At 53.6% G+C, this 27,185-nt stretch overlaps 1 protein-coding gene across 1 annotated transcript in view; it reads right to left on the reverse strand.

The window, feature by feature from the left end:
• Nucleotides 1–12,376, reverse strand: part of WNT3 (Wnt family member 3) — a 40,316-nt gene extending 27,940 nt beyond the window's left edge. Inside the window, exon 1 of the mRNA XM_040087354.1 lies at nucleotides 12,296–12,376. Coding sequence (XP_039943288.1) covers nucleotides 12,296–12,375 — 80 coding nt within the window. The 5' untranslated portion in view covers nucleotide 12,376. The remainder of the gene's footprint in view (nucleotides 1–12,295) is intronic.
• Between the last annotated feature and the right edge of the window lie 14,809 nt (nucleotides 12,377–27,185).

The raw sequence follows: 27,185 nt of genomic DNA on the forward strand, positions 1-27,185 counted from the left end.
CTGTGGTTCTGTGAATTCAAGGCTTGCTGGGAACACCTGAGGAAATGAGTAATGGGGTGTAAAATCTTCCTCTGAGGGCTGGAGTGCACCTCAGGCCTCGAGACCTTTGGGGGGCCGTGGTGGTGGGTGAATCACAGAGTTTGGAACTGGAAAGCGGCTTCCCAACGCTCAGACATCATGGAAAAGACCCCCTGGATGGGAATTAGCACAGGCACTCAGCTGTCCCACAGTCCGGGGTGTGATCTCAGGGGGTGCCTGGGCTGCCTCTCTCTGCAGAGACCAGGACTGAAGTGCCCAGGCTGGTTCTGCTCCTATGAACAGGGTGGGGTTTGGCTGCCCCCCTGACCCATCCCACAAGGGGCTCTTAAATCTGAGCAATAAACTTCTGCTCCTCGCCACACTCTTGCCATCACTTGTGAGCTGCAGGATCTGTTTTGTATCCATTTGGAATCGTCTCTGTCCAAGCAACAAATCTAAATACTGCCTCCTCACCTGAAGAAATTCAGCCCTTCCAGTCCCTTGCTGGGTTTTTGGTGTGCTTTCCTCATTCTGTAGGAAATGCAAAGATCTGCGAACAGACTTGGGGTGTAACAATGAGATAAATAACGGCTGAGTGAATAATGTCATGCTGGTATTTTCTGTCCTGAGAGCAAATCCAATAACAGCTCTCAAGTGACTTTTCCTATCACTTATCAAAAATCTGGGCCCCAAAAATCTGGGCAAGAGGAGGAGCAGCAAAGCGAATTCTCGTGGATTTTGCACAGCTTCACTTCTTGGTTAGTGAGCAGTGAAGCACCAACTGCAGACACCATTCCATAAAAATGTCTGTCAAAGACAGGCCCTAAGAGGAAATCTGACCTCTATCGATGCTGTGCAGGTTTGGGAGCCTTTTCCCGATCTGCAGCATTTCATGGCCGTTTGCAATTAATTCGATTATCCACTGAGTGCCTTCCACTCCTGTCTTCTGAGGTTTCCTTTGTGCTTTACCACCCTGAGCAGCGTGGTCATGACCAAACTTCATCACAGAACCATCACAAAACCATGGAACGGTTTGGGTTGAAGGGACCTTAAGGCTCATGCCATGCTATCCCGTGCCATGCCATGCCATGCCATGTCATCCCATCCCATCCCATCCCATCCCATCCCATCCCATCCCATCCCATCCCATCCCATCCCATCCCATCCCATCCCATCCCATCCCATGCCATCCCAGGCCATCCCATGCCATGCCATGCCCAACTTTGTTCACTTCTCTGATCTCTGTTCCCCCAACCCTTCCCAGTGTTGGACACTTTGTGTCCTCGCAAAACTCTGCTGTTGACTCCTCACAAACACAAACCATCGCCTTTTCTGTGTTTTGAAACAAATAATCTGATCTGAAGTTGTGGGAAATATCCTTTACTCCCAGGGGTTTTGGTCAGGAACAGAGATGAATCAATCTGAAAATTTAGGTATTTTCTTACAGGTTTGTTATGGCTGAGAAATTTATTATTTTTAATCACTGGGGATATGTTTGGGTTTTTTTTTCCCAGCCCCATACCAGCCAGAGCAAAGTTTAACTGAGTTTAAAGCTGGGCAGCTGGGTGAAGGAATGGGGACCCTCTCTTGGGTGATATTTTGTGTAAGGCCAGGGAACTGGGGAGTTACTGGAGCCTGATCTGACTCAAGGAACTGAAAACCCAACCTCAAGGCAAAAGTTCTTTGAGCATTTACATCCTTTCCCACAGAACACTTTTCTAATGTACTTCACTCCAGCCCTCAGGGGAGGATTTTACACCCCGTTGTTCATTTCCTCAGGTGTTCCCAGCAAGCCTTGAATTCACAGAACCACAGAAAGCCTTCAGAACCTCACCAGAAGTCTGATCTCCTGGTTTGTTTGTGGTTTCCACCACAGAGAAGTCAACGCACCCCCTGAGCCGAGGTCTCAAGACCTGAGGTGGAGCCCAAGAGTTTCCTTCTCCCAGCCCTGCTCATGGAGCAGCCTCAGGAGCACTCTGGGGGCTGGGTCCTGGGGCTGCTGGGCTCAGGGGATCCAGGGGGGAGCACAAATGGACACCAAACCCAAGACTCCTGTCCCACGAGGAGCGTGGACACTCTGAGGACTGGGACTACTGAGCCAGGACTCCTGGCACGGGCTGGACAAAGGCAGAGCAGGGCTGTGGTGGGAGGCACAGCTGGAAACATCTGCCCCCAGTGGGGTCACAGCATTTCTGAGCAGCTGGGTGGGTTCATCCGAGTCCTCTGGGCATCAAAGATGGTTTTCAACAACTTCAGGAGCTTCTGAGCGTGTCCATGGTGGTGCTGTCACCACTGTGTCCCTCTTGCCTGGCTCTTCCCAATCCTCCCGGTGCTGGGATTAGGGATGTCACAGAGGTGTCACTGCTCCCAAAAGGATGTGAAAATCCAGCCCCAGCACACAAGGGAAGGGTCTCCTTTGGGGGTTTTGCCTCTCAAACTGTGATCCTGAGCATTGCAAAGAATCCTTTATATCAACTCCCAACTCTTTTTAAGTTCTCAACCAACAGAAGCAGCAGCCTCTGTCCCACCAAACCCACAGACAAGGACTTTGTTTCTGGAGACCTTAGTTTTAGATTCATAGGGGAAAAATGAGCAAACTGAAAGGAAAAGTGAAAATATAGAGAGAGCCACGGCTGGGTGTTCTGCATAAACTGCCTGTCAAACAGACAACAGAAGTATTTCATTAAAAACTTATTGAAGGGGAGTTGGTTTTCACCAGACCTAATCAGGCCAGAGCAGATAACGTGCAATAATCAGAATTTAAAAAGACAATGGAAATATTTTGCAGCAATAAAAAAAAAAACGCCAAAACCCCAACAAGAACACCCCCCCCAAAAAATATCTAAGGGACCTCTGCAGGTAAAACCTGCCTTGCAAATGTGCCCCTGGCAGCAAGGAACTCCCAAAGCTCCCGGGAGGAAGGAGCGAGGAGTGGAACTTGTTTGGAGTGTGAAAAGCTCCTGTGACATTTTTCAAGGACCACAGCAAATTTCTTAATTACAAATCTCCACAATTTCTGGAAAGTAACTGCAGGAACCTTGGGTGATCCTGTGACGTAGAAATGGGATCAGAATAAAAAACCCCTCAAGGTTTTATCACCCCACACCAACCCTTCCTGCCCCAGTGAGGGTCTGTTCGTGGAAAAGGCGGTGGAAGATCTGGAGCCTGAGCCAGGGTGGTGCTGGAGGGCGGCGGGGAAAACGTTTCTCATCCAAAAGTGTGAGGCCTGGGAAAGGTGCCAGTTAGACCTGATTAGATTTGTAAGATTAATTAAAAGCAGACAGGTTCAGTGAATTGTGAAGAAGACAAATTGGCAAATTAGCAAACCAGGAAGCCTATCTTCAGAAAAGGAATTAGAGACTTTGGCTCCTTTAGCAGGAGCAAATTTGCTTTTCAAGGCGTGGTTCTTTCACCTTCCAGGGGTAGCAAAGCATCTGCGTTGACAGCCCTGGAGATGCACAGCCCGGGCAGGGACTCCCTCCCAGCCAGGGCTCCCAGCTCCTCGCTCAGGTGATGCTGGGCTCCCGCAGCAGCAGCTCTGGGGTCTGCTGATGTGTGACAGGAAAGAGGAACCCCCTGGCCAGGGCAGGGTCAGACAGGGCAGATGAGGGGGGGGTTGTAAAAGACCCCTGGTTTGCCTGGTTTTGGGGTCAGTTTGGGATTTCTGAGGAGTCCTGGGTGTGGTCCCAGCCAAGTGTTAGGAAAGAGAGAGTTCCTGGAGTGGGAGAGCTGGGGGCTCTCAAGATCCCTCTGTCGCAAGGAAAAGCTTATCCCAGGAAAAGCTGCAAACGGCACAGGGGGTGTTCAAGGGCTCCAGCTGTTAATCACAGCACAACAAACACAGAAATCTCAGCCTGTCTCTGATATAAATCCCTGTCCCATCCAGACATTGCCTTTATCCTGAAAACTTCACCCAAACAACCCTAAATAACACAGCCCGGTCCTGAAAACCTCTCAGCACATCCAGCATCGCTGTGACTTCACCACAAGCTTCAGCATCCCTGAATCACTTCCATCTGTGGGCACCAAAGGGACCTCAGGTCAGGTCAGCAGCACTAAGATTGCAATGCCACAGAAAGCTGAAATTCAGCTCCAGGTGAGGGAAGGAGCACGAGCTGTAACTGTGTATGTGATATGTAAATTTTATAGCTGAGTTCCTGACAAAACCTCCCCAGGTCCTTTAGGAAAATCCCTGGTAGATCCTCTGAGTGGTGTTGGGAACTGAATGAGGCTCTGGGCAGGAGCAGGTGAACATTAAATTCATTTCATCCCAGCAAAAGCCAGTGAAAAACGGGTGTGGAGTCTGCAGCCACTGGGCTGCTCCATCCACCCACAAAGGGGTCACCAGGAGGCTCCAGCCCTTCCAAGGTCAGGGCTGAGACAGAATTTTTGGATGTTACAGAGTTCCAGAGTGCCTTGGTGACTTAGAGCAGAGCCCTGGCTCAGAATCCCATCACAATCCCCCGGCTGTCGATCAACACCCTGAGGTGCAGCTCAGAGCTCTCCTGGCTGCGCCAGGTCGAGCACAATTCCACCCCAAGCTCCATTGAGAGCTGCTGCCTTTGGGAAGAGTGGCCTTAAACACAGCAGGGGTTTCAGTCAGAGCACTGGATTTCAGTTTGCAGGTTCCAGTCTCTGCTGGCACAGCACCACAACCACGTGGACACAAAGAAAATCCATGAATCCACCTTCAAGATGCCTTTGCTATGAGCTTCATAATGTAAAAATGCCAATGGCTACTCAGCATTCCTGGAATGAGCCTCGACTTTCATCAGGGGCTGTCAGGTGTCCGCACTGGTGAGTGGCTGGACTCTGAACTCAGAGTAGTTTCTACCTTAATGCTCAGAAATGTTCTGTACTTGACACGGTGCCACACGTTCAGCCAGCAGCCAGTGAGAGCAGTGAGTTTAGGGAGCAGCTCCAAACTCCTGCCAGACGAACCAGGGACGCTCCACTCGCTCCGGGCTCGGGCTCAGGCTGAGCCAGGCTGCCACAGGCACAGCTTTGGCTCGGGGCAAGGCTGGCAGGGGCAGGGAGGGGCAGCAGTGGGGCAGAGGGGTGCTGGGGGGGCTGAAGTGCTGCTCACCCCCAGGGCTCCGTGCCCCGCACCCCAGGGGGTTCCAGAGAGCTGCTGCCGAGCCTTGGACGCTGGGATGGGAAGCACAGGTCGGGTGAAAATGTTACTGCTAGAACACGGCAGAGATCACGGGAAGTGCTGTGCATTGCACCTGCATGTTTCACAGACAGCTCAGTTCTTTTGTCTGCATTATTTCCTGGGTAATGTTTGGGGCTTTTTTGGTGGGTTTTTATATTTTTTTTCCTTTAAAACTGGCTGCTTGGACGTTTCCCTGCCTTTCCATGTGAAATCCAGCCTCGCTGAACTGTTTGACCTGGCAGTGGAAGGGTCTGAGGAGCATCACTGAGACTCAGACCGCCCGTGTCAGGGGGAAGAGAACCTTGCACTGCTGCTCACAGCCCTGGTGCCCACAGAGAGATGTCCATCTGTCCTCCAGGACAGCAGCAGAAATCAAATGGCCCCTGAGTGTCAGCTGAAGTGAAATTCAAAATCAGGAGGGATTCAGTGACCCAGAGGCTGCTCTCAGGGAGGGAGGAAGGGCTGGGGACAGCTCCCCTGGGCTCTCACTGAGAGAGGTGGGTGAGCACATGAGCTGAAGGCCTGTCCTGGCCCAGCTGGGCTGGCAGTGCCTTCTCCCTGGGCACTGAAGGGCTGTGTGGAGCAGGGGGTACAGGGGGGACTCCAGGTTTGTCCTGTGGGTGTGGGGCCGTGGCCTGGAGCTGCTGGGGGTCCTGGTGAAGCCACAACCCCCCATTAAATGTACCCTGGGAATGGAGTGACCCTGGAGCTGTCTGTCAGGAGGAAGCTCAAAGATCACCTTTGGCAGCACTGGCCTCGGCAAAGGGCGCCCGTCACTGGCACTGAGAGCGTCCCTGGGGCCTCCAGTCCGAGCTCCTGCCCGGAGTGGGACATTCCCAGCACCAGCCAGGGCAGTGCAGTCCAATCCTACAAACGTCCCAGCACAGTCCCTCCTCACCCCCTGCAAGGGGAGTCCCCTCAGGGATGAGCCCTTGGTTGGGTTGGGCAGCCCTGGAGTGAAAATCCCAGCCCCGTGCTGTTTGTGGGACCCCTCCAAGCAGGCTCAGCCTGCACTGAGCATCCCTCACCTCCCCTGGCCGCACTCCAGGCTCTCTCCATCGCTCCCGGGCTGTGCCCCCACACGGCAGCACAGCCCCAGGCGCCCCCAGCTCGGTGCGCGCCAGGTGAGCCCAGCTGTGGGCTCCTGTCCCTGTCGCTCTGTCCCCGATCCCTGCCTGACTCTGACCCATCAGGGGCATTGTGTCCTCCCAGCTGAGCGGGTCGTGTGGCCACAAATCCCCCCTGAACTCCCAGAGCTCTGCCTCGGGCTCCCTTTAGCGCTTTGGCAAATGCTGCTCTGAGCGAAGGAGTCGAAGGAGGAGCAAGGGGTCTGCAGCTGAGCTGCTTCCTCAGAGCTTTGTGGCCACTGAAACCGAGCTCAGCTGCAGGACCGGCAGCGCAGATTTGTGTCCTGGGGCACAAAGGCTCTCGGCTGAGTCAGATCCTTCTCCCTGCAGGACAGGGCGGGCGCTGGGGAGCTCCAGGAGACACCAGGGATTCATTTCTGGAGGAATGAGACTCTCTGATCTCCAGGGATGTGACACTGCTCGTTGCTCTGGGCTGTCCCGCTCTGGGAGCATTTTGGAGCTGTTGCTGAGCTCAGAACTCCCCTGCCCTGTGCCACAGCACGGGTGGAACAAAACAACCTCCAAGGGCTGCTTCCAACCCAAACCACTCCGGGATTCTGTGCAGGGAGGGACAAAACCAGCCAGAGCTGCCACCTGGAGCACTGTGCCAGGCCCTGGGTGTGCTGAGGCTCACGAGATCTGCTCTGCATCCTCGGAGATCTGCTCTGCATCCTCGGAGATCTGCCCTGCATCCTCAGAGATCTGCTCTGCATCCTTGGAGATCTGCTCTGCATCCTTGGAGATCTGCTCTGCATCCTCGGAGATCTGCTCTGCATCCTCAGAGATCTGCTCTGCAACCTTGGAGATCTGCTCTGCAACCTTGGAGATCTGCTCTGCATCCTCAGAGATCTGCTCTGCATCCTCAGAGATCTGCTCTGCATCCTCAGAGATCTGCTCTGCAACCTCGGAGATCTGCTCTGCAACCTTGGAGATCTGCTCTGCATCCTCAGAGATCTGCTCTGCATCCTCAGAGATCTGCTCTGCATCCTTGGAGATCTGCTCTGCATCCTCAGAGATCTGCTCTGCATCCTCAGAGATCTGCCCTGGCTCTCTGGGCTGCCCTCTGTCCTGCTGGTCAGCCAGCACTCAGGATGAACCCCAATCCCAGCTCCAAAAGCTCAGCTTTTCATGGCATGGATTGGTGTGGGTGAGGAGAGGGATTCCCACTGCCTGGGGAAAAACGCTGGAGGAAAACTTTAAGGCCACAAAACCCTTTAGAAGCACAAGATCCCAAACCCTTGTGGCCGGTCAGGTGCTGAGGGCTGTGAGGATGAACAGCCACAGCTCAGCCCAGCTCTGCCCCTCGCTGCCCCAGCCCAGCTGAGCTCCTGCCCAGCCCTGGACGAGGAGCTGTGGCCTGAGGGCAGGGGTCAGTCCCCCCACAGCACCAGCAGCACCTGTGGTTGGTGCCTCGGCTCTCCCAGCGGGGGCTGCTCCGGTTTGGGGTGCAGAGCTGCACCCTGGGCTCCACCACTGACCTCCTCCATCGTTCCCTCATCGCTGCTGTGGAACATCCCCAGCTGGAGGGACCACCCAAAGGTCCCTGGGTGATGCTGCACTCAGTTTTAGTCCTTTGGAATAAAGCTGCAAGGGCCACGTGCCTCCAGCAGGGGTAACAGGGCTGTGGGGTAAAAATGTTTTGAATCTCCAGGGAAGGGGAATGTCCTGACTGCCAGGAAAATGAAGCTCCCGCCTGTCCCAGCAAGGTGAGGCACTGAGAGCTGAAGGGGACCAGGTCAATGTCACCTCTGGCTGCCTCTGCATAAAAAAGGTATTTCCTCAGGAGGAAGCTGCTGTGGGATGAGTGAGAATGTTTTGGAGTTTCTCCCTGCCTCTTCCTAAGGGCCCCAGGCCACTGGGATCTCCAGCCAGCTGCCAGCACCTCCTGCTTCCCCCAAAAAACATTCCTGAGGGGTAGAGATAAAATGTAATAACTTATGATGGATAAAGCCATTCTTGCAGTTGTCAGATCATCTGCTTAGAGACGGGGGAATGCTGGAAGGGGAGAGGCACCTGGTGACAGTCACAGCTTTGGGCTCTTTAGTACCAGATCTTGAGGGATGATGAGAGGAGTGAGGCGGAAATTTTCACTCCCTGTTTACACCAGTGACCCCAAACCTGACTCCTTTCTCCAGGCTGATGACACACCAGAGGTTTTCAAGACTTCTTGGGGAATGCTGCCCATGGAGGAGGAGAGCTTTTGGTGTTTCTTCACAGCTCATGGGTGGAAATGTTTCTCTGAGTGAGTTCTTCAGCCCCTGCACGTGTATCACACCCTGGGAGTGATTTCTAGCTGTTTCCTAGGACACAATCTCTGTGCTGGCCTGCACTGACACAGCTTGGGGCAAGGGCTGGGTTTCCAGCCCAGAAATTCTCCCAGAACAGTTACCACAAAGCTCTGGGCCCACCCATCAGTCTCGACACACTGCATGGGCCTGTCCTTCACACCGTGATCCCCCAGTGACTCAAACATCTCCTGGTGTTGTCTGTCCATGGTATTATCCGTGCCATCAGGGTATTTGGGATTAGAAAACAACTGGAGGGGATTTTGGTGTCATCACCACCTCTTTTGCTTGGCCTTGGCATGTGCCACAGGGGGCCAGAGCCCCGCTGCCCACTCTGCTCCCACCCACGCCACCCCTGAGGGTCAGGAGGAGCAGCAGCCTGGTCTCCACAGCCCCACCACAGCTCCTGAGGGTCAGGAGGAGCAGCAGCCTGGTCTCCACAGCCCCACCACAGCTCCTGAGGGTCAGGAGGAGCAGCAGCCAGGTCTCCACAGCCCCACCACAGCTCCCCATCTCCTCCTGCAGCGGCAACCAGACAGCCAAAGGGTTGGACACGTCTCTGAGGGAGCTTTGTTGGCCTCAGCTCCTCCTGTCAGCACTCACAGGCAGCATTTCGCTGACCTTTTCCCATCTGTGCCCCATTTGTTCCCTGGCACGGCTGTAATAGGATGGGAGCATGTGGAGAAGGGTTGGACCTGTGTCAAAATACCTCCCCTGCTCGCTGGAGGTTCCATCCACAGCCTGAGCCACCCCTGGACCTCACTCAGAGCTGCCTGGCCGGGGACAGGGCGATGTCAGGGAGTTTCCAACAACCCAGCTGGGCTGAAACCCCCTCTTGGCTTCTCCATCCCGCTGCCTGGACCCCCAGCTCCGGGTGTGCAGCACAGGCAGCTTCCCTTTGCTGTGCTCTCCGTGCCCAGAGCTGGGCCAGGAGCCCCCTGCAGAGCTCCAGGGCTGCACTTGGGCTCTCCTCTCTCTGGACAATGTGAAGGGCCACGTCCTTCCCTGGCCCCTGGGTAAAACACAACCCAGAGCCCCTCAGCAGCTCCAGCCCTTGGCCTTTATCCGCTGCTGCTGCCGGGCTCCCGGCATTGTCTGGCTGAAGCAGCAGGATTGTTGCAGCCACCCCCAAACCCGTGTCCAAGGTGCTCACACGCCCTTCTTGTCACGCTTTTCTTCCTTGGGCACCCCCAGACTCGCCCTCCCCACCACAGGAATAAACATTTCCCCCGTTTCTGTCCCACAGCGGAGAGGATCCGTTTGGAGGCTGCTGCCGGAACGTTCCCTCTCCAGCAGGAAAATTCCCAGGAAGGTCGTGCCAGCCTGTCAGCACCCCCAGGGCCCTGCCACAGGGAGGTCTCCAGTTTCCCAGAGGTGGGTTTGGCTGAGGCTGAGCCCCACCTTCGCTTCCCTTGCCCTGTCCTGGGGTGTGCTGAGCCCTGCAAGTAGGGCTCATCCCCCAAAACCTGCTCCATGCCTGCCCAAGGATCAGGAAGACATTTGGAGAATTTTTTTAAGGGCATGGATCTCACCATGCCAGAGGCCACCACACAAACCTCATCTCCACAGAGCAGATATTGACAGCCTTCGATGGGACCAAAGGAGACCTTTAATTTGTGTGCTCCCGGAGCATTGTCTGTGCCTGAGCAGCCAGCGAGCCCTGGACCAGACATTTCTGCCCTGCTGCTCCCTCAGCCTTCAAGAAACCTCTAAACCCCACAGAATCTGCAACCTCAGCCCTACATGGGGCACCTGCTCACGTCCCTCCATAGCAGCAGAGACTCTCAGGCACTTTGGTGTCGCCAGAATCGACAAAAACATGCAAAACTCGGATCTGTGGATGAAATTCCGCGAAGAGCGTGTTCGGCTCCCTCCTTTCCCAGGGATGCTGCGTGCCATGCCCCTGCTGTCTGTGTCCTGCATCCTCTGTATTGTTCCTTCGGGGTGAACTCTGAGCGCTTGGGGAGGAGGGAGTGGGGCAGACACCTGTCTGCAGCGTTTGCTCCCGAGAGCAGCCACAGAAGACGTTTTGCTCAGGGGGACATTTTTGCTACACAAGAGGAAAGAAACGAGACCTTTTTGTCAAGGAGGTTTCGGTTCCTCGCGCTGAGAGCCGAAACCCTCCTTGGTCTGGGCGTTAAATCCTGATGTCTGGCCCAGCCTGAGGCGGGGCAGGGGCTGGTGGGAGCTGATGCCATGGCCAGGTGTCCCTGCCCCACGCAGCTCCTGCCTTCACACGCAGCCCTGGCATCCTGACCCGCCCCGTGCCCGCACAGCGGTGCCCAGACCGGGCAGAAAAGGGATGGGAGGAATCAAAGTGCTGCTGGCTGCATTTCGGGAGCCTGCCCTGCCCCAGGGCTGAGGGCCTGAAGTTCGGCAGGCACGCTCAGGGCGAGGAAATCATTTAATTCTCCAGGAAAACCTGCTGTGATTTAGCCATTTCATGAACCTGCGGAGCTTTGAAACGCTTCCTGAGCGGGGACTTCTCATTGTGTCCTCAGTCTTTCTCCTCTGGAACGGCACATTCTCATCCCCAAAGTCCGCGGCAATAAACGGATTATTGAAAATAAAAATAAAAATAAAAAAAATTTCATCTCTTCCTTTCTGAATTCTAAATATTCCCAGACATGGCAGTCCATTCCCAAGTTCACTCCCACCTACTTCTTGCCATCTCCATGTTGGCACCAAAAGGATCTAATTCAGTAATAAAAGAGAGAGACTTTTCTGGAAAGGCGAAAATAACCCCAGAATCTCAGCAGCACCAAATCCCACCATCTCCCTCTTTCCCCTACGGATCGTCAGGCTCATGGCCCCTACCTGGCACATACAGAAACTTAACAAGAGATATTCCAGCGAGAAATCCTACATAAAGGCAGAAATAAACTGAATTATTCCGTTGTGCAACTCGCTGTCTGCTGGATTTAAGTGACCTGGAATGTCTAATTCTATATTTCTTGTTTTAAAGGGCTTCCAATTGCATTTTGTTACGGTATTCATTTATGTACTGTTAGATTTATTTTTAGAATAAGTAACTCCGGTCACTTATCAGCCTTATTACAAGATGCAACCAGTTCTTTTAAAATTTCTTTTTCTCGTTGGTGCAAGGAGATTAGTGACATTTCCATAATTAAAATGAACAAAATCCACCTTTGAGCAATTTTACTAACGAATGTTTTCTCAGGTGCCATTTGAGTTATTTGCCAGACTAAATTCACATGACAGAATACAACAAAAGAAGGGAAAGAAGTCCAAAAAAATGCAGCAACCAAACAGAAAATAGAATTTTTTTTTTTTTTTTAAAGGATCAATTGCAGTTTCATGGAAAGGAAGAAAATCCCCGTGGCAGAGTCATGCGAGAGACAAAATTCCCATTGCACAAGGAAATAAAACCGCATCCTTTCACATCCGAACCAAGAGCCCATTGCTACAGTGCCGAAAATGGAGAAATTAAGAGTGGTGGGGAAGCCTCCATTTGCGCAAAGGGAAACCCAGGCATGGCCCTTTCGAAATAACCCCCAAACTTTTCACTGATTTCATTAATTACAGGTCAAATCTGAAGAAATTACGCTTAGACTCCACCACGCAGCCATGGGCAGCTCCGCGGGGCGAGGGGTGAAAAGGAAGGAACACGCAGCTCCCATGGCTAATAATTAATGAATTCATTAATCAATCATAGGGAGAGGAAGGGCGAGGGGAGGAAGGAATCTTACCACCAAATTGGGTAACCGGCTAAGACCTTTGTGCCATTGAAGAGAAAAGACAGAATTAGTCCAAGCAGGTGGTAATCCATTAGTCCAGGCTGGTGCAAGGGGAAAATCGCCGCGAAGTTTTCAGAAAAACATGAAGTGCCAAAATGAAGAATCCCCCTCCTCCCAGAAAAAAAAAAAAAAAAAAAAAAAACGCGCAAAAAAAAAAAAAAAAACACGGGGGAGGGGGGGTAAAAAAGAGTGAAGCCAAGTCCCTCGTGGCTCGGGTGACTTTCTGGCTTGTCAGAAACACACCTCTCCAAGCCTTTCCCCCGTAGATCATCCAAAAGCGTCTATTAAAAAGTGCAGGGCTCGGGGATGTCAGCAGGCGGCCAATCAGACCGCATGGCCCAAGGTGAGGGATGAGGCTCAGCCCAGGGCTGTCAATCACCCTCTCCTCCCCCTCCACCCCACAACTTTGTTCCGAGCCCTGGCTGCCACCGACAAACCCTCTGTGCACCACACTCCACTGGGGCACTGCGATTAGCGGGGGGAGGATTTTTTCATTTTAAATTATTTTTATATTTGTTTTTATTTTTTTTTACCGCCCCCCCCCCCCGCAATTTGACTTGGAGCCCAGGATGTGCTGCCCCTGAACGCCAGGACTCGGCAAGGTAAGGATGAAGGGTGGCTGTGGCGAGGGGTGGCCGTGATCGAGATTAATCTCACAGTGGGAGCGAGACAGAACTTGTTCTTCAGAGGGACAGGGATGGGGGCACCACGGGGCAGAAAACCCTCTGGACGCGGCGGCGTGGGCAAAACTGGCGACGAAGTTGAAACGAAACCTGCAGTGCCCAGGTTTTCAGCGTCTGGGGGTGATGGATGGAGGGGGGAGCAGGGGCAGCCTGGCTTTCTATTGAGAAGAAAATGCCACGTCATGGTGAGAGGGGAGCAGGCAGACGGGGACGTGTCCCACGGACGCATCGCTTGTGAAGTGCATCTCTGGGCGCAGGAAGATCAAAATGTTATCGAAACCCCACGCATGTAACAACAACAAAAAACCCCCCTTAATCAGTTTCATGATTTGCAATTAGACCCAACGAAGATTTTCCGTAAAAGTGTTTGTTATTGGATAGCCTGTTTTATCAGGAGCTTTTGTGCAGGCACGGGGGATGACTCGACAGAATGGGACAAAGAAATGGGAGAAGACAAACAAGTTGCTTTTTCTCCTAAAGCATCTCAGCAAACGCAGCTCTGTTGCTGCCCTGGGTGGAACCACCTGGAGATCAGGTGCTTTAGGAGCAGCCAACAAAGCAGTTTATTTCAGGGCTGTGGCAGTAAGGGAGAGTCAAGGTCCTGTCTTGGGCAGCTCGATGGTTTTGAAAGCTCTAGACCTTCTCCTGATCTTAAGGCTCTGGGCACAAACAAATTCCTCTTTGTTTTTAATTACACACTGGCACAGGGAAGCTGTGGCTGGATCCCTGGAAGTGTCCCAGGCCAGGCTGGATGGGACTTGGAGCCACCTGGGATAGTGGAAGGTCCCATGGCAGGGGGTGGAATGAGATGATCTTTAGGATTCCTTCCAACCCACACCATTCCATGATCCTGTGATGCTCCTGCCCCTTGCTTCTGCCGTCCTGGGTTGCCTGATTTTGGTGTGTTTGGGTGCTGAGCTGGGGCAGAGCTGCTCTCAGAAGAGGTGGCTGCCATCGCACACCCAAGGGAGGACACTCAGCACCTGCTCACACTTCCCCTCTCCATCACTCCCTGCCTCTGCTGCAGGGACTGTGAGGCCGAATTTCTCCAGGATTACTCCAATGGGTTTTCCAGCTGACTATGACCCACCACAGATATTGAATATTCTTGTTCTCTTGTGGGATTTCGATTCCCAAAGGGGACGTTGGGTGTAGTCTGTCCTGGCAAACCTTCCTGGAGCCCAGATGCGTTTTACTGAACCCAGTTGCCCAGGACACATGGATTTGATCTGCTCCAGTAAATTAAACACTGGAAATCTCCCCCAGATCTCGAAATTTACTGCCCTTGGTTTTAACCGTGAAGATGGACCCTGATGTGGAGCTGGCCCAGCCAACTTACCCAGCCCTGAAGAGATTTTTAGGCACATCTTGGGGTTAGTGTGGGACAGGAACTCTTCCAAATAGGCCCTTGAGATATGACCCACCTGTTCTGGAGCTCAAGGGAGTTTTTCAGGATGGGTGAAGTTGCTCCTGTCTCATTCCAGGGCTGGGGAATGGTCTCAGGCACTCTTCCCTCACTGCCTAAAGAAAGCCCTGGGCTGTGTGAAATGCACCGAAGCACCCGTGAGCTGCTCTGGCAAAAGCAGAACTGGAAGTGCTGCCCAGGTTTGTATTGGTGGATGTTCGGAAGCTGCACAAACAGAAAAAGGATTAAAATACTGAGGGACAGAATTTCCATCAATAAAGTGTCACTGCTAGAGAGGCAGCGAATGGAGAGACTGAAGTGAGATGTCTCAGTGATACTGCAGGTGGCCGAGCCCATGGGACAGCACAAAAACCTCAGACACGGCAGAAATCCAGCTGGGGAAAGCTTTTGAAATCTGAGTTGAGTTGTTGCTGCTTGGAGACCATCATCAAGCTCTTGCTGGGCCTGGCAGTGCTGGGTTGATGGTTGAGCTTGATGATCTTAAAGGTTTTTTCCAACCTTAATGATTCTGTGGCGGCTGAAACGCTCCTGTCCACCAGACACTGGGGAGTACAAAATGCTCCTTATCCATTTCTGGGTGCTGGCATTTATAAACCAAGCCAATAATGAGCTACAAAGTGCTTCCTCTGCAGGAACCAGGCGGGAAAGTGACCCCAGACCCAAATTCAGAGCAGAATTGTGGCCAGGCAGAGATCTCAGTGTGCCTGGGGAAGGGTTGTGTCGCAGCAAGAGCAGAGACACAAAGCTCCCCCACACCAAAGTGACGTGGCCACTGGCAGGTTCCCAAAGATGCACAGCAAAGGGCTGATCCCAAGCACACTGAATTCATGGGAATGCTCTCCATGGCTCCTACAGGTGTCTGAGGAGGTTCCTGGAGATCCTCATCCCCCCATGTTACCCTGGTTTTTCTGAGTTTTTTAATAGCCTTTTGATTTTTCATAAAATGGAGTCAGACCTTTTTACAATATTACAGATCTTTGTACAATATTAAAAGCAGTTCTACCTTTTTCCCACAGATGTAACATAAACAAATCCTTTGTTTTTCATTCTCTGTCCTTTGTTTGCATATTTCTAACCTGAAAACAATTGTAACTGACAGTTGGTCTGGCCACTGAGGCTGAGGGGTGGAAACCCCAAAAAGCCAATCTTCTACTAGACCCACAAATGTATAAAAAGTAAGAAATAAACAAAGGAGCTCTCTCTCTGCCCTGTCTCAGCCTTGAGCTGGACGGAGGAACCTCTGCTCTGTGAAACCTCTTGTCTGCGTGTGGCTGCTTTGTGTGTCGTGGTGACACCCCCAAATCCTTTAACTTCTCCGTTCCACTGCTCGCTGAACATCTGTTTGTCCCAGCATCATGAGGAATTTGTGTGGTCCCACATTTTCGTGAGGAGGTTGTGTGGGGTGTGTCTGTAATTGCTTAGGACTGGAGATGCTGGGAGCAGCAGGTCCTGCCTGTCCCTCACCTCACTCCAGGAAACTCTTGGCTCCGAGTTTCTCCCAGTGGAATGAGCAGAAAAACGAGCAGAAAAACGAGCAGAAAACAATGGCAGCTCTCAGTTGTGTCTTCGGTCGTGTCATCCTTGACCCCAAAGCCTTGAGGTGGCAGGCACAGCTCCCCAGGGAGGAGGACCGGTCTCCCAGGGATGAAGACTCCATTGTCTGTGAGGGGAACAGAATCACTTTGAGTCTTCTCTGCTGTGAAATGAAAATCTGATGCGTACATGCTAAAATTATCCTGGGCATATTTCATGCCAGCCTGAACAAATATTTATAAGTTCCACAGCAAACATTAATTTTAAATGTAATTTCTAAGAGCAAATGACAGTTACCCAAAAGAGTACAATTTCAAAATTTCACTCATAGGTACCTCCTTGTGCTGCTGAGTGACGGTTTTATTAACTGAGGGTCTCCTCAATCACATCACTCTGTCTAGTTTGGCAATATTGACTCTCATAGCCCGGTTTCAATATGCCCAGAAATGAAAGGAGTTGAGGAAGTCGGAGGTTTGGCTGCTCAAGAAAAGTCCTGCCGCCTTTACAATGTCGGTACAGAGGTCCTTGTGTGTTGTGGGACATTGTGGCACTGCAAACTCTGCTGCTGGAGGCATCCAAAGGGATCCTCTGGTCTATTCCAACAACATTCCAGCAAAGGAGCATTGTGATCGCACTGGAAACGTGCCTCTCCTCACCTCGGGCTCTGACTGTGCAACTTTGCCTTCTTGCAGCTTTTCTCCCTTTCTCCATCTGAATCTGCCAGCAGGAAGAAGCCAAGTGCCCGGGGAAGGTGATGGGACCACGGAGTCTCCTGGATTTGTGCTCAGCATGGATTTCGACGCGTGGAACCCCTGAGGAGCGTGAGACCTCTCCTGGTGGAGTCAGCCCAGGGTCGGGGTGATGTGAAGAGGACAACCCGCACCTCACAGCCAAGGGCAAGGGATGGATGGCTGGGACGAGCTCTCAGAGGGGGTTTAGAGCCCTGGCTCAGAGGTTTGGGGACGGCAGGGGAGGCACAAGGCCCGTGGTGCAGCCCTAAGCAATGAGAGGGGTCAGAGGGCTTGGACCTGCCGCTCCACCCCAGGTCACAGTGGGTGCTAAGGCTGAATTTCACCTCTGGGCATGGCCAGGAGCAGGAGCTGGAGGTGAATCTCTTGGACAATGGTCTTTTAAGGCTTAGCAAGTCCCAAAACAAGTTGGGTTTGTTGGTTTGAAGACCAAAATTTTGTTGTTAGAGTCTAAAGTGGAGGTAAAATAGGACATTAGTAGTGTCCATAAAATAAATAGTAGACTATTCGCTTGAGTCCTATCAGTCCTAAAGTAAATAATTATAGAAAATCTGTAAAGAGGAGAGGAAATTCTTCCTCACAGCCTGATGAACTGCCTGACTCCTTCTATCTTAAATTACTAAAATCCTGAGTATTTCTGAGGGCTCTGTCGGCTGCTGACCTGTGACAGGTAACATTGACACGTCCTCTAAACGTCCCTGCTCCTCGTTTTTCTTGGCCAAACCTCTCTCCTGGATCCCTGTGTTCCCTCTGGCTCTTGCAGGCTCTGCTCCTCTGCTGTTCCTGGCTCCTCAGCTCTGCTGGGAGTGCTGGGTGTTGGTGTTACCTGGGCAGAGCCACGCTCTGAGAACAGCTCTGAGATTGGCACTTTGCCACTGCTTTTACCTTTTTAGCAATAACTTTATGGCTCTTTCCCTCCCCCCCTGCAAATAGCCTTTATCTCCATTTATTTACAAACTGTTCTAAGCTGGTGATGTAGAATTCCTCCACTTGGGATATTTTTGTCTACCAGTGATGGTGGAAGCTCTCTCCAGCCAATTTCCTGCAGTCTCCCAGTCTTGTGGGCATGGCCCTGGGATTTCTGGTTTGTTTGTTTTTTAATATTTTCCTTTAAAAAGGAGAAACAAAAGATATATTTTTATTTAAAATTAGATATTTTTTAAAAAACAAAAGATTTATTTGTTTAACATTATATTTTTTAAACAAAAGATATATTCTTATTAAAACTGAAAGGTTTCATTTTAAAACATCGGCAGAGTAACCTGCTGTAGCACCTGTTCTCGGACCCAAATCAAGAAACCTGTGTTGTGTTCTCAACTTTCCCAAGAGCTCCTCACACGATTTTGCTGGCCCAGGTTCTTTATCTGTCCCTGGATTTCTTGTAAACCTGGGGAAATCACATTTTCTGTGTGTACCCAGGAAGGAGCCAGAACATCAAGGGACAGCTGTGAATCACAGAGCTCGATAAATACGGAGCAGATGAAGAGGGGGCAGAACCGGGATCCCAGATTTCAGATCTGAAGGGCACGAAAAGGAGCGATGGTGCTGCCCGAGGTTCAGTTCTCCTCCTTTCCACACAAATCCTCTCTGCGGCTGGGGGCTCGCAGGGAATGAGGGAGGTGGAAGTGCTGGCTGCTGGCTCCTCCAGCACTGCCAGAAATCCTCTAAGGACACTTCACCCCAGTGCCTGGGTGCCCAGGAACTGCAGGCTGTCAATAAAAACACCTTCCTCTCACCATCATCCACATAAATTCCCTCTGCACCTCACACTTCAAACTCCGTTAGATTTTCAGATCTTTCCTCTGTTTTGTCGAGGAGATGTTCAGAAGGAAACAACAAAAACCCCAAACCCTAATGAAGGCCTAACACACGGGGTTTAGTGGCTATGGCAACGTGGAGCACAGAGAGGGAGCCACGAAACCCAGCTCAAACTCCAGCAAACACAAGGACTTTATTATGTTTGACTGGCACAGATTTGCCTGAAATAGTGTTGGCATCATGTGGGGTCACTGCTCCGGGCGTACAGAGCTTGGGGTGCAGCTTTAAAGCGCTCCCTGGTCACCTCCTGCTCTTCTGTCCGTGTCATCCCTGCTCCAAGTCATCCCCACTCTCCTCTGAAAAAAAGGGAAAACTGAGTCTGCTCCAGGAGGACACTTCTCCCATCACCCGGCAGCTCTTAGTGGGAAAACCGTTTCCAGATGCCATTTAGGGCTCTGCTCAGCCCTCACCTGAGCACTTAGGGCAGTCTGAGGCCGGTGGGAAAGGTCTCTGAAGGTTTTCTTGCACAATAATGTGATTTTTTTCACCGCTTTGAAGCAGCAGCTGAGGATACAGGGGAGGCATGAGTGGGAGTCTGTGCAGAGCCCCCAGGTGAGTGTGAGGAGTCTGTGGGTGGATGGGGGGGAGCAGGGCAGGGTGAGGGTGGGCGAGGATGTGCCAGAGGTGTGCCAGCTCTGGTTGCAGATTTGCTCTCCTGGGAGCAGCCCCACGACACAAAGCGCTGCCAGCCCAGCTCGTGGTGTCCCTCTGAAGCTGGAAGGGAAGGGAAGTTTTCACCTCGTGTTTGGGGCAGCCTGGATGCACGGGAGAGGCTGAGCTGCCTCTCAGGGCTGCAGTAAATCTGACTAATTGGACGAGCTGAGCACATGAAGAAACTACGCCCCAGGTCCTGGGCTTGTTTAAGGCAGCTCTGTCTACCTTGACATCTGCAGGAATGCATCCCAGGGATGGGGGAGGGATGGAGAGCAGAGGGAGCAGAGTCATTCCTCCCCTTCCTTCTCTCCTTCCCCAGGACTCCAGCCCATCAGTATCCCAGAGATCGGTAAAAGAATGAGAGCAGCTATTTTTTGCTGCAGGCTGTGATTCTCCACGATGTTGTGGCTGGAAACCGCGGGGCCCTGAGACGTGAGTGCCTGTGCTGCTGGAGGGGAAGGAGATCCGTGGATTTCCATCAGTGCTGTGCTTTCCCTGGGCTGTGGCTGCGTGTGAGTGCCCCGGAGCACTGCGAGGATTGGAGACCTTCCCCTCGCTGAGCTGCTGGGAAATGTTTCCATCTGGAATCACGGGATGAGACTGAAAGAATGTCCTGAGCTGGAGGGGACCCACAGGGATCATCCAGGTCAGCTCATGGCCCATCCAGACATCCCAACAACCCCACCCTGGGCATCCCTGGAGCGCTGTCCAAAGGCTCCTGGAGCTCTGGCAGCCTCGTGCCCGTTCCCTGGGGAGCCTGGGCAGTGCCAGCACCCTCTGGGGATGAACCTTTCCCTGAGCTCCATCCCAAATCCCCCTGGCACAGCTCCAGGCGTTCCCTGGGTCCTGTCCCTGTCACAGGGAGCAGAGATGGAGCCTCACCCCCCAGAGCCCAGATCTGCTCCCACCCCACCCTGTGACCCTGGCGAGGTGTCACAGCCCAGCACAGGCAGCACAGCACAGGAGAAGCTCCAATCCATGGGGGTTTGCTTTTTGTCCCTGGCTCCAAGTCACTGCACTCCTCACACCACCACAGATCTCGCACCCTGGGCTGTCCCCTGCTCTCTCAGAGTGTGAGGTGCTGGATGTGGCATTGCTGTGCCAGGCCGGGGGCTCTGCAGGTCCCCAGCAGCCCCGGCACCTGGAGCAGGAGCGGCTCTGCTCAGCCCTGGCTCTCCCCACGGCCCCAGGGACAGCCCAGCCCGCAGGATCCCCACTGTTGTCTGGGCACTCTGAGGATGTTGGGCTGAACTGGAAGAAGCTGAAATATTGGGCAGGAACGAAGTGGGACAGGAGAAATATCCTGATGTGGATCTGGGCTGGGCTTTACTGAGCTGGGGTTGAGTTTGGACTGGGCTTTGCTGGGCTGGGGCTGAGTTTGGACTGGGTTTTGCTGGGTTGGGCTGAGTTTGGACAGGGCTTTGCTGGGTTGGGGTTGAGTTTGGACTGGGTTTTGCTGGGTTGGGCTGAGTTTGGACTGAGCTTTGCTGGATTGGGGCTGAGTTTTGGCTGGGTTTTGCTGGGGCTGAGTTTGGACTGGGTTTTTCTGGGTTGGGCTGAGTTTGAACTGGGCTTTGCTGGGCTGATGCTGAGTTAGGACTGGGTTTTGCTGGGTTGGGGCTGAGTTTGGACTGGGCTTTGCTGGGCTGGGGCTGAGTTTGGACTGGGTTTGGCTGAGTTTGGACTGGGTTTTGCTGGGCTGGGGCTGAGTTTGGACTGGGTTTTTCTGGGTTGGGCTGAGTTTGGACTGGGCTTTGCTGGGCTGGGGCTGAGCTTTGCTGGTGCAGGGGATGAGAAAAGGCGAGGGCAGCTGGCTGGAGGCAGGCAGGAGGTCTGGAGCGGCGCCTGCGGAGCAGCCTGGTGGGGATTCAGTCCGGGAAGTTTTAATGACACAACAACAACAACAACAAAAGAGGAAAGAGGGGAAAGGAAGAAAAGGCTCCTGCAGGGCTGGTTGCCACGGAGACCCCAAGGAAGTTTGAACCAGTCCTGCTCTTTTCACAGCCGCCTTTGAGCCAAGGAGGGAATTATGGCTGGCGATAAAAGGGGACATGTGGCCCTTTGCTCACAGGGACCGGCCTCTGCAGTTATGAGCCTTCAGCTCATTTTCTCTCTTGTCCCCTCCTGCAATTATACACTCGGATCTCAGAAGAAAAAAAAAAAAAAGAAAGGAGGGAGGGGGAGGGAAGAAATCTAGGACAAGTTGTGCATCCTTTGCCCCGGGGACCCATCCCCACAGGGCAGCGCTGCCTCTTCCAGCCCATTATTCCCGCAGCACAACCCTCCTCCTCCTCCTCCTCCTCCTCCCCGGCTTCCTCTGCTCTTAGGGAATGTTTCTGTGCTCAGAGCTGACAAACAGCTCACCCTGTCTGTCCTCACAGCTCCCAAACAGCCTCCACCAGGAGGGAGCCCGAAGGCTTTTTCCAGGGAAGCTGGACAGAGTTTCCTTGCTCGTCACAGCTTTTGGGTTTTCGAGAGGGATCTGGCTGACCGAGTGCCAGGGACTGAAGTGAAAGGGATAAATTCAGCTCTGTGCTGCCTCCTCCGATTTCTCCAGGGACAGTTGCGTAACTCCAGCCCCGAAGTTGTGTTGTAGAGGTCAGGTTGTGTTCTTGGGTCTTCCTCCCTTTGGGGTTAGTGATGCTTGGGGAAGGCTGAGCTGGAACAGAGACTGGGCAGAGCTGGAACAGAGACTGGGCAGAGCTGGAGAATAAAGTAGATATTTATTGAAAGGCCTTTAGGACACACCTTGGGCAGGATGAGACCAGGGCTACACCCAAGGTGGACCCAAAATGGAAAAAAAAAAAGTCTGACTGGTCATGTGATCTTACACTTTGATAAGTTTTGGTCCATTTGCATATCGGTGTTTAATTGTCCCATTCCAGCTCCAGGTTGTGAGGTTCCATCCTTCTTGTTCCTCCCTCCAGCCACTCTTGTTTGTGTTTTTGGGCTGAAAGTTGTCCTTGGTGTCCAGCAGGAACAGGATTTGTTTTGTGTCGCTGCTGTGTGCAGAGAGCTGAGTGACCCTGAGTGTGAGCTCAGAGCTGCACCTGGGCAGCACAGAACCTGAAATACATGAAAGATAAAACTTAAGGCGTCATTAGAGCTGGGTGCTTGCACTCCCAGCCCACGGGGGATGTGCTCTCAGGGGTGTCACAGTGCTGTGGGTGTCACACACGAGGGACAGACAGGCGAAGGGGAGGACGAGGTGGCAGCAAGGGCAGTGTCTCCTGCAGGGGCAGGGCAGCACTGTGGGGGCACTGCACAGCACAGCCTGGCCCAGCCCCGGCCAGCTGGGCTCAGCTGGGTCAGCAGAGCCCAGTTCTGCTCTTTCACGGATCATTGAGGGTGTCCAGGACTTCCTGGACCTTTGGTGCTGGGAGGATTGTGGTGAGCTGTGAGAGAGGACACGGGGTGGTGACAGAGGCTGGGACCTGCTCCCCCCTCTCAGGACTTTGCTCCTGAGCCCCTTTTCCTCTCTGGTGCTGAGCTGAGGTGTCGGATGGGGTGACCTGCATGTGGCAGAGGGACAGAGGGACAGAAGGACAGAAGGACAGAGGGGCAGAGGGGCAGAGGGACAGAGGGGCAGAGGGACAGAGGGACAGAGGGACAGAGGGACAGAAGGACAGAAGGACAGAGGGACAGAGGGACAGAGGGACAGAAGGACAGAGGGACAGAGGGACAGAGGGACAGAGGGACAGAGGGGCAGAGGGACAGAGGGACAGAGGGACAGAGGGACAGAAGGACAGAGGGACAGAGGGACAGAGGGGCAGAGGGACAGAGGGACAGAGTGGCAGAGGGGCAGAGGGGCAGAGGGGCAGAGGGACAGAGGGACAGAAGGACAGAGGGACAGAGGGACAGAGGAACAGAAGGACAGAGGGACAGAGGCCAGGCCAGGGTCCTGCTTGGCTCTCACCCTGCAGCCTTTCTGCTGCTGAGAGCAGAGCCAGGCGCTGAGTGGGGCTGGAGCGTCCAAGTGTAGGGAACGACTGTGCAGATCTCAGTTTGTTCCCATCAGCTTCTCGAGGTTTTTTAAATGTAAAAGGGGGTTGAAGGGATCTTAATACCCGGAGATTCTGTGGGATCTCCATCCTTGAAGGTTCTGGAGACTTGGGCAGACAAAACCACGGGAATCTTCCAGCATTAGTCTTGGATTAGAGACCTCCAGAGGTTCCTTCCCACTGGCACTTCTGTGAGGAAGAAGGTGCTGTATTGCTTTATAAATATTGGTTTAATTCAGTTTCTATGTGTGTGCTAATAACACGAAACACTGAAATAGCCCAGAGCACCTTCACAAGAATCCTTCCAGCCATGGCTACGAAGCCAGGATCCTGCTCCCTCCTCCTCCACCCTCCGTGCAGCAGGTAAGGCAGTGCCACGCTGCGTGGGCAAGCACAGTTACAGCCTCTGAAAAGCTGCCCTGAGAGTGGGCACAGCCCTGGGATCCCAGCAGGAGTTCAGACACGGACCCTGCCGGCTCAGCAGGGGCTGAGAGATGCCCATCAGCCACCCCAGTCCCAGCAGAGAACCTCTCAGCTCGGGAAGAGCTGACCTCTAATGAAGGCAGGTTAATATCTTTAAGTGAAGAGCAGCTGCATCAATTGACGCTCAACTGGACAAATGTTTGCAGACAGGTTTTTGCTGCCTTTGACAGATTTTCGTGTTCTGGGCAGGTGTATCTTCCATTCCCCCTGTGCTCCCTGGACACACAACCCCGCTCCCACCCAAAGAGCCCCTCACTCCCAGCTCCTGCCATGGTCCTGCTTTGCAGAGCAGCTGATCATTTCCAGACTCGGTGCTTGGCACTTCTGCAGGGCTTTGCTTGCTGTCTTCAGACAAAAATAAAAGGAACTTGCACCCCTCAGAGTGTCTGAGCATCATCCTTCTCGTCATGGAGCTTGACAAGTGTGCCACCCTTGGAGGACTCACTGCAGGGGAATCTCATGGAGCTAAAAAGATACCAGAGCTTCACTTCTGACCCATAACAAGGCAAAAAAGCCAACTGGAGCATCTCCCATCAATGTGGTCCTCTCTGTGCCCATCCCACAGGGCTCCCAGCCCAAAGGGAGTGGTGAGGATTCCTCAGGTGAGGGTTCCTCAGGTGAGGGTTCCTCAGGTGAGGGTTCCTCAGATTTGGGTTCCTCAGGTGGGGATTCCTCAGATTTGGGCTCCTCAGGCTCTCCTTGGTCACTTCTCTGTCTTAAATTTCTCTGTCCCTGTGTCACCACATGTTCCCCACCTGGGGTTCCCCCTCAGCTACCCTGGTGTCCTGTTTGTGGGGCGAAGTGGTGAATCACAGCTGTAAAAATAACCTTTATTGGAGGGAAATCTCTATTGACCTCAGTACCACCTCTATCTACTGCTCCATCTGTTTTATTATCACATTTCTGGTGGAAAATGTGTCCAGGAGGGAGAGTTTCTGTGTGCTGGAGCAGCATCCCTGTCTCTTTGATCACAAGTGCGTGTTTGGGATTCAGGAAGGGCACGGGCAGCATCTTGTGTCCTGCCTACACTCCTGCAACCGGTGGCTGACTCTCAATCACTTGAGTTTCTCAAAACCCATCTTAATTTGACAGGAAGACTCTCCTAGGATGCAGTGAGGGCGGTGCAGACCCTCCTGCCCAGCTGCAGAGCAGACCGGAGCTCCCTGTCCCGGGGAAAACAGGGGTGGGGACCTTTCCAGGAGAGCCCGGGACAGTGGGACACAGGTGCCATCCAGCGGGCTCTGACAGCTGCCCGGGTGGGAAAGGACCCTACATTCCACCCCTGCCATGGGGGGACCCCTCCCCGTGTCCCAGGCTGCTCCAGCCCGGTCCTTGGGCACTGCCAGGGATCCAGGAGCAGCCACAGCTGCTCTGGGCACCCTGCTCTGTGCCCGTTTGGGTGCGGCCTGAAGCTCTGGGTCTCTGATTCTCCCTTGGTCCCACCACAGACGCTCCTGGGCTGTCCAGCACAGCACAGCCCCGGTTCTATCCCCAGAACCACCGCGGGCTCCTGGCAGTGCCCGCCGCAGCTCGGAGGATGCAGGAGGACGGGCAGTCTGGGAGAACCTCAGCTGAAGGACAAGCCCAGCTCTGTGGGATGGGGATGCTCCAGGTGATGGATGGGGGGAAGCAAAATCCGAGTCACCTGTCAGGTGTGAGCTCCGCGTCCGTGCGGAGTGAGGCGGTCGCCGAGAGCGGACCCCCCTCACCTGGGGGGCTCGGTGGGAAAAGGGCGGTGGGTGAGCCAGGGGGGCCGGGAGGAGCGGCAAACACCTCTCCCGAGCGTTTGGGAGGATTTCTCCCGGAGAAGCCGGCGATCCTCGGGGGCACAGTACCATCTGCTGGCAGGGGAGCGGCAGCGGAGCCGGGGACGGGCGCGGGCACGCTGAAGCTCGGCTTTACCCAGAATCAGAGCAGCGCTCACGTTTGCCGGCTATTCAGCCCAATTTAACTCGTTTCGGTTGCAAATTTGGACTTTAAATTTGACGAGATTTCCCCCTCGGACAGTCGGAGTGGCAAATTCAGGCTGTGACGTTTTCTGTCTGCAGAAGGAAGGAAAGAAAATCTCCAGACAGAGCCCACTTTGCCAAATTCCTGTGGGAGGTTTATAATAATTTTTTCCTCGGTTTCCTACTGATCTGTAACTTAAACATTCATTTCTTCAGCCCTTAACCTCTTCTTTCCTGGGTGTGCATTACATCAGCGCTCCCTGCTCTCCCTCTCAGCCCCAATTTATTCCTGTTCTGTCCTTTTCTCTTCCCCCCCAGCACCGTGCTTCGCCTCTGAGCCTCCCAGGCTCTACCCCACATCCATTTATTTGCTGAAGCAATAGCAGACGATCGATTTTGAGGCTGTTTGTAGTTCATTCCTGCTCTCAGAACCCTCCTGATTGGCATCCACATCCCACTTTGTTTCCTCTCAGTCGCTCCGGTGCGTGGCTCTGTGCTCCCCGCTCCACAGGGCGCTGTCTGCAGGGTGCAGCTGCCTGGGAAGGGAGCTCAGAGCACGTAGCCACTGTGGCCAGGAAACTGTGGTTGACAGCAAAGCCAGAGGATTCAAAACACAGCTCCCAAAAGCATTCGTTAAGTGGCACGGGCTCAGAAATGAGCCAGGACTTGGTCCCGCTCCTGGAATGGGATCCCACTGGCTGGGGATGGGTAAGGGGTAAGACAGGCCCTGCTTGGCTGCACCCCTGGATTCTGCTCTCCTGAGCCCGAGTCATTCACCAAAACGCACCTGACTGAGGAGGTGTGTGCTCAGGGCTTTGGCAATCACGGCTGGCTCCTCCCTGCAAAGCCATCAGCTGCTCCCCGGGCAGCGCCCCGAGCTGAGGCTGGCTGGGCTCCCTGGGGCAGGACACGTCTGGAGCCCCTGGGGCTGACCTGGAGGCACTTGGGGCGAGCTCAGCTCAGCTGAGCCTGGCTGGCAGGGCAGGGCTCAGGCTGAGGGGTTTCTCCTGCCCAGTCCCTGCTCGGGCTCAGGGCTTGGCCACCAGGACCCGTGTGGGACAGGATGTGCTCAGGGGAAGCTCCCTGGGAAGGGGTGGTGGGAGCTCACCTCCCAGCCCAGCACTGCCAGAAGCTGCTCCCCACATCTTTTAAAGCTGGGTATCCACCCAAACATCCCCCTGGAACCAGCTGGGGCCCACAGAGCTCTCCATGGACTAGTTCAGATCACTGACTTTGCAGAATGATGCAGAATACGGTGTCAAACAGTGGTCAGGGCTGCAGCTGGGAGCAGAGGGGATGAAGAAAGGAGGGGGACAGTGATTCCTCTTTAGGCAGCACCGAGCTCTTAGGCTGGCTCAGTTTGTCACTGATTCCCTTCTTGCAGCCCAGCAGCTCCGTGTGGACTGACTGAGCATTAACTGGGATCAGTTCTTCTCCATCCAGTCAAGACACCTCCATGAAGGCCTCTCCGAGCTGTTGGCCTTTTCCTAGGACCTCAGCAAGACTGACCAGGATGGAGGAGCTCCTCTCTGTCCTGCTGTCTTCT

The sequence above is a fragment of the Hirundo rustica genome, chromosome 27 (assembly GCF_015227805.2).
Source record: "Hirundo rustica isolate bHirRus1 chromosome 27, bHirRus1.pri.v3, whole genome shotgun sequence".
Classification (NCBI taxonomy): Eukaryota; Metazoa; Chordata; class Aves; order Passeriformes; family Hirundinidae; genus Hirundo; species Hirundo rustica.